The sequence below is a fragment of the Cryptotermes secundus genome, unplaced genomic scaffold (assembly GCF_002891405.2).
Source record: "Cryptotermes secundus unplaced genomic scaffold, Csec_1.0 scaffold2166, whole genome shotgun sequence".
In the NCBI taxonomy this organism is placed as follows: Eukaryota; Metazoa; Arthropoda; class Insecta; order Blattodea; family Kalotermitidae; genus Cryptotermes; species Cryptotermes secundus.
Window position 1 is genome coordinate 65,975 of NW_019739602.1, and position 7,435 is coordinate 73,409.

Here is a 7,435-nt window from a genome sequence, read left to right on the forward strand (position 1 = left end):
ATGGAGGCGATACGTTCCTCCGAAACGTCGGTTAACACCACATATACACGTTGCCAAATCCCAGAAGACTGCTTTCTTCATAGTCATCGCCGTGAAAGCCTCAAATCTTACATAGTTTTGTAAAGGTTTACGGATCGACTTAGTATAAGTCCTTTGTCTGATATAAGCTTTGTATTTAGTTATGGAAGTGTAAAATACTTTATGTATTTCGCAAACGCTAAAACGTAACTACTACCAGCGCAAATTAGCACGTGTTATTGCGGTCCCGCCATTGTGGTGACGTTTAAAGGTTCGTGTTGTAATTAAACCGTATTTCTTCCTCGGCATTCTATGGAACCAAAAGGTTCATTACCGCATTCACAGCAGCCCTCACCTGGTTTCTACTCTGAGCCAGATGAATCCATTTCACATTCCCTAGCCCACTTCTCTGACATTCATTTTAATTTTCTTCACACCTAAGTCTAAGTCTTCTTTGTGGTCTCAAACTGTACTCTGTCCGTAAACAAAAGCAGTCTAGAAAAACCGAAGTGAACTGAGAAGTTCATGGAGGTAGGCCTAGGCCCACTGGGGCTGTAGTGCCAAGAAAAAAAAAGGTAAAGTTGTCACCGTGCTTAACTAAGTTAGTTCTATGACATGAAGACGTATGTGAGAGTGGATACATAGATCGACGTTTTTTGACCTCGGCACTAGTTGGGAGTGAATGGTTAGCTTCGTGCCCCGGCTGCCTTACCCCAGGGAAAAGAGCCCCCCTAACCCATTGGACAGTAGGATGGGTGGGCTCCAGAACTGGTCTGGACGACGTGAAGAATTGAAAATTCTTGACCCTACTGGGTCTCGAACTCGACCCCTTGGTCGTCCTTCCCATAGCCAGTCGCTATACCGACTGCGCTATCCCGACTCCTAGATTAAATCGTATCTTGAACCAGACCATTAGAGTATTCTGTACATCATCCTTCTAGCGATGAAGGATGGTGTATAGAGCACTCTAATCCTTTATAAGAAATCATTTGATTGCCGTTCAATTGAAATTGTTTTGCCTTTTATAAATTTGTTAGCAACTGGATATAATGAGTCACGATACAGCTCTCTAGAATGGTACAAACAGTGATGGACATTCGACAAAGTCGACCACATACTTCGAAATAGCTTCGATATCTTGAAGTAAATGCACAAGGAAGCGCAACTGTTTGTGTTATTTCACAAAATTTCGAATTCCGTAGATACCCCAACTGTGTCCAATCATGTGTACCTACTGATATATTGGGTTTCTGGACTATATCCATCCGTCCTGAGGACGGAAACAGATCCAGTTTCCGAAACGTCGTGTTTTTGTTATCTTAAAAACTAGGACGATGGATATAGTCCAGAAACCCAATATATCAGTGTGTTATACACCATCGTCAGAATCCTATAGTAACTACATGTGTACCTAGTTCACTGAAATGCACAATCACCTATAATTTTGAGAAACAATAATTCGAACGAGCGGGATTATTTCTAAAGTCCTCCCTTGCCCCTAAGCACCAGGATATGAAGATACACATATTCCTAGCCTCGACACTAGACTGAGGCGGAGGTTGGCTTCAATCTTCGTCCGTTTCATCCCGGGGAAAGACCCCAACTTTAATTGTTCGTGTTTTTTCTTTCATAGATTTTAAAATTCGGTGTCTTGCTTTCTTCTGATTGTAAAATATATTTGTGTAAATTGAAATAGCAGACGTCTACTGTTCCATCCCTCTTCCTACACACAGTCGTCGGTTGCTACCTCGCTACCTCGCTACATAGCTGTCCCTTCTCCTCAGTTTCCCCCACCCACCTTCACATGCCCGGCCATGCCCAAGCTGTAGAGATCGGAGAGGCTAGGTTAGTGCGGGGCAATGCTGCGCGTTCGAAGGTAGTTTGGATGTGGCTTGAGTCCGTGACATGCAATTAGGTTATGTCTACATCAACCATTGATACACGCTTTCAAAATCTGGCGGTAATGTTAAATGATTTCTTTTGTGATACTGAATGTGTTCCTACTAGTATCAGACATGTTTATACAGTAGAGCCGTCTTTAATTGCTTGAAATTCGTGTGTATTGTGTTTGTGAAAACAGTATCGAAAACACTGCAAGAAATCGACAGATTTTAGGTTAAAGGATTAGTTAGCAAACAACATTTTAGATTGCCATAGTGGAAACTCAATGTAACGTTTCTGTCGACTAATGCAGTTATCATAGTGAAATATATCACATTAAATAACGCAAGTTATATTCACGCTGCATTGTGTTTATACACTAAAAGAAGTAAATAGTAACTTCAGTTGATGTATGATATTGTTTTCTTACTGTTCAAAGGCAGAAACATTAATACTTAGTACATTTCAATAATTTCGCCATTAACTTTACAATTGCAACAAAATGGGGTCTCTTTTATTAAATGGTTTGCCGGGTCATAGAGTTTTGTTTTTTTGATACGAATGCACGTATGATCATTCTGCCATATTCATATTCTTTGAGTTGAACTCTCCCTCGTTTTCTAACAGGACACACACACACACACACACACACACAAAACTATCATATAAGTGTATATTTTATCGTGCGCTTCTTTGATCAGTTGTATATAAACCGGGCCTCTGTAAATGAGTATATTACTTGATATATTTTCTATCCTACTTAGTGTAAAGCTGAAGGTGCGTTAGCCAGACAAAACAGCTTTGAGGTATGAGGCGTGTACTGCCTTCTGGCTCTTTAACACTGGGATCGTGTATTCGAAACCCGCTCGGTGCTTGAACGTATGTTTGCGTTTTTCTGTGTTTGTGTCATGCTGTGTCAGTCCGAGCAGCTCTACCAAATCTTTAGAAAAAGAGTCTGAAACTCAAGAAACTGGAGGAATCACACCGCACTGGTCTGCTGTGCCATGTAGGAAGATGATAGATGGCAAAGATCTGTAGGCTCAGAAGAACTTCCGATAATGACATATCCTCCGCTCCAGATGGAGTTATTACACCATAAAGTCTTGTATAACATTGTTCTTATAACGGAACGGTTACTCCCCCCTCCCCCACCTGAAACATTAGCACTAATGAAAATAACTTATAAATATTTAAAACATAGGTTAAGTCCGCATTATTTTGTATATGAACCGGTGTTATAAATTTTCCTGTGATCCCCAGACTTTCGTACAGCTCCGTAAAATAGCTTTCATAAAATCCACTTTATAAGATGGAAATTCTCAGATGTTCACATTTACTTTTTATTTCAGTCTTGGTCGGTTCTGCACTAAGTGCGTATTACCTGTTGGTAAGCTGGAAACATGACGGGTCCCCCTTAGAAAGCGCTGTTACGATATTCAGTACAGGCTGCACACTCTCTTGAGCGTTGAGAACACATGTAATACGCAAATAATTAATTGTGAAGAAAAACGTTATGTTTTGCTTGCACGTGAATTGAAGAACGCTGTATGTGTTCCATTTAATTTCTAATTGTCCTAAATTTGATTGATCTGAATAGTCGAGGTATGAGATTTTCATATTTCAAACACCTAACATGAAACACAATTTCTTTCCTTGTTCCATGTCAGTTTGCCGAATTCGGTGACTTTTAATTTTTGCGTTAAAATTGTGAATGTCTCCTAATTTTAAATCTTTTTTTTTACCCTTACTTTTCTGTATTTGACCCACATGAGACATTTGCCCCATTTAATTCATATACGAGGGAGAGTTAGTAAACATGTATTATTATTATTATTAAGTAAACTTAAGGCAGTGAAAATAAAATATTTCGACATGACGCAGAAATTGACAGCGTTGATCTCAGAGAGGTACAGCTTTTTTTAAACCGCTTCTGTGGTCTAGTGATCAGAGATCCTGGCTACAGATTCAGAGGTCCCTGGTTCGATTCCCAGCGCTACCAGATTTTCTGAGAAGTAGTGGGTCTAGAACGGGGTCCTCTCAGCCTCGTGAGGATAACTGAGGAACTACTTAAAGAAATTGCGGTTCCGGTCTAGAAGACCGAAATTAACGGCCGTGGGGATCAGTTGCGTTAACCATGCGACACCCTCTATGCACTAAAGTTGGTACTAACTTCACCGACAAGCGGCGGTTACTCGGTCGGTATAGTTCGCTTGCGGACTACGGTCCACGGAGTTAGTTTTTGTTTAAGAGACTAGTGAAATTAGCATCAAATCAGACTGAACAATGTCTAGGGCATGAGTGAGAATATTTTCTAAATAATAAGTGGAAGTTACTGGACGCAAACTAGCAGTAAATATAGTACAGTAAGTTCCCTACTTACACGCTGATACACAAACACGGTTCCCTTTTTTTAACAGTTTATGTATTTAGACATTTATGGCCATTAGTAACGCATACAAATGTTTATTTTATTAAAATGCATTATAATGTATATTATGATACAGTTTCATTTTAGCTACTTATTTTTAGTTTTAACTACTCTTTGAAACTGGAGCCGGGATAGCGCAGTCGGCATAGCCACTGGCTACGGGCTTGACGACTGAGGTGTCGGAGTTCAAGTCCCGATAAGACCAAGAATTTTCATTTCTCCACGTAGTCCAGAACGACTCTGGAGCTCGCCCAACCTCCTATCAAATTGGTACCGAGGGCTCTTTCCCTGGGGATAAAGCGGCTGGGGCGTGAAGCTGACCATTCACCTCCAACTAGTGCCGATGTCAAGAAAGTATGGATCTATACATCCATTCCCCATAGGCCTTCATGGCGTAGTGCTTAATTAGTTAAGTACTGGAACAAAGCTACCTTTTTACCTTACTCTTTGAAACGAATGTACTTACCAAAAAAATGTATCGTATTTAAGAATTTTTGGATTTGCAATGTTTTCAGCTTACCCGGAAATACTCGAAACGAATTAAGTGAGTAGCTTGGGGATTTGCTGTACCGATAAATAGCATGGAAACGAATCGAGGAAATCAATAAACAATTAGGCATCGGAATATAATATATGTATTAATAAGATGTAGGAGTCAGTTGTATTTTAAAATTCCAAGAAATTGTCCCTCTTCCTTACCAGACTGTAAATAAAGTAACACGCCAGTTTACCTGTCAAAAGGAACTCGTGAGCCTTCAGGAATGGCCGTAGTGTAGACCCCCTGTTGGGAGCTAAGCGGAACAGTAAAATGGATTACTTATGAAAACCAACACCGTATCTAAAACTTCAATCTTCTTTGTGGTACAAGGAAATTGGTTTTGGCGTTTCTGAAGATGCTAACTTGAACGAAATTCTTTTCTGGGTTTCCTATCAGATGACTCCATGCTGTTCGCTTCTATGACATTGAATAGAATAGAACAGAAAACTCACAGATGTCTGACGTGTGAGAGTGTTGTTACTGGAATAATTCTGAACTGCCCAAGATAGAAGAAATGTGTCTACACGTCACTTCCGTCATATTTCGCTACCTCGTGGGCCTGATTTTATTGGGCCATGTGATTTGCACCTCCAACTTGACGTCAACAGACACGCAGCTCTACAAGGTAAGTTCGAAATTGTATTCTAACGGTAAAATTAAAATTTGTCACTGTGCTAATTAATTACGAACTGTGCCTTGAAGACGTGTGGGGAAGTGAAGGTTTAGCTCCACCAATCTTGGACTCGGCATTAGATGAAGGTGAGTGGTCAAGTAAATGCCCAAGCCGCTTTACCGTAGGGAAAGAGCTCCCGGGACCCATTAGACAGGAGGCTTCGCGGGCACCAAAGCCGGTTTGGAGATCGTGGAGTCTTGCCCCCGCAGTGCAGGTCGTAGCCTGTCGCTATATCAACTGAGCTATATCGGGTAGCAGCTTCTACCAAAGTAAAGGCGATAGATTCTACAGAGATTTTATCAAAAAATCGAAATGACAACCAACAGAAAACTAAAATTTTTATTTTTTAATATAAAGCTCCGAGCACTTTTACCATAACACACTCATCTCTAAACTAATCTTCAAGAACTACTGTGTTCACAATTGTAATTCTTTGCTTTGTCAAAATCATCATTTAGAATTATAGTCTAAAGCGGCACATTCGACAAAGGTGATGTAGGGGGTTCGCCGAACACAGTGGCCGCGATGTCTAAGGCATGAACTGTCTTCGCTTGCCCGAAAGCTGGGATCGTGGGTTCGAATCCCACTCAAGGCATGGATGTTTGCGTGTGTGCTTATTCTGTGTGTGGGTAGCGGCCTTGCGACGGGCTGCTCACCCGTCCAACGAGTCCTACCGTCGAGACTGAAGAAGAGTCCAAGGAACAACAAAGGGCTGTACAGTCATTGATGAATGAATATAAGAGGTTTAGAATAACATTTACTCCTATTCCAATTGCTTTATACGTGTATCTTCTCAGAGTGATGAACATTGCAGTAAAAGCAAAGTTACGGCTGAGTCATAGCACGCCATAAAAACACAGGCGGGAGTAGACGTACAGAACAGCCAGTTCGGAACCTCTGATTTAGGAGGAGGTAGGTTAATAGCTTTACCCTCTGACTGCTTTATTCCCTTTGGATAGCAGATGGATAGTGACCGACTCTGTGATCTAGTGGTCAGAGTCTCTGGATACAGATCCAGAGTCCCGGGTTCGATTCCTGGCGCCACCAGATTTTCTGAGAAGTAATGTGTCTGGAACGGGGTCCACTCAGCCTCGTGAGGATAATTGAGGAGCTATTTCAAGGAAATAGCGGCTCCGGTCCAGAAAATCTAGATTAACGGCCGTGGGGATCCTTTGCGCTGACCACGCGACACACTCTATGCACTAAAGTTGGCACTAACTTCGCCGACAAGTGGCAATTGCCCAGTCGGTATAGTTTGCTTGTTGACTGCAGGCCACGGAGTTCGTTCGTTCGATCGTAGCGAAGTCGATCCGGAATTTATGGGAAAGAGAATTATCCTTGCCTCTACCAGGATTCAAACCCCGTTATCCAGGCCGTAGTTAGTCACTCTGTTGAATGGCATACATCATACCATAATGCCATAATTCCCATAATAAATTAATTTGATGGTGGTAAATAAGATGAGCCGGAGTTCATGGAGGTAGGCCTAGGCCCACTGGGGCTGTAGTGCCAAGGGGAAGAAAAATAAGATGAACAGTTTCGGTGTTAGGTTCGGTTTAAGGCACATCAAGAACGAGTTCAATTCGTCTTTGATTGCTCAAGATTCGGTGACATTTGTCATCAAAGCAAGTGGTAGTCTTTAGAATACAAATTTCTGTCATCGAGACATAATGAACGTCTTGAAGATTTTAATGTAGTCTCCATTTGCTCATGTGTTATTCATTTAGTATCTGTCCTATTTTTCCCATCAAGTACAACTCATAAACCCATCATATTGTGGCATGTGGACCGCTTCTATAACAATAGAAGAGTGTCCGTATACATTCTCACGGCAACGAATACGGGCAACAATAGAAGAACTGCCGTTTCTATGCGACGGCCGGTAACCCCCCCCCCC

The 7,435-nt window shown here is 41.5% G+C and overlaps 1 protein-coding gene and 1 long non-coding RNA gene across 4 annotated transcripts in view; one reads left to right on the top strand and one right to left on the bottom strand.

The window, feature by feature from the left end:
* Nucleotides 1-668: 668 nt before the first annotated feature.
* LOC117282918 lies at nucleotides 669-1,513 on the bottom strand. Its single transcript, XR_004513846.1, has 2 exons — nucleotides 1,430-1,513; nucleotides 669-1,249 (listed from the first exon to the last, which is right to left on the bottom strand). It is a non-coding gene; the product is annotated as an uncharacterized LOC117282918 (long non-coding RNA).
* A 376-nt stretch (nucleotides 1,514-1,889) lies between these two features.
* Nucleotides 1,890-7,435, top strand: part of LOC111871972 — a 69,674-nt gene continuing 64,128 nt past the window's right edge. For all 3 annotated transcript variants that reach the window (XM_023865415.2, XM_023865417.2, XM_023865418.2), the window contains exons 1-2: nucleotides 1,890-1,978; nucleotides 5,262-5,490. In XM_023865415.2, the coding sequence (XP_023721183.1) occupies nucleotides 5,380-5,490 (111 nt within the window). In that variant the 5' untranslated portion in view covers nucleotides 1,890-1,978; nucleotides 5,262-5,379. The remainder of the gene's footprint in view (nucleotides 1,979-5,261; nucleotides 5,491-7,435) is intronic.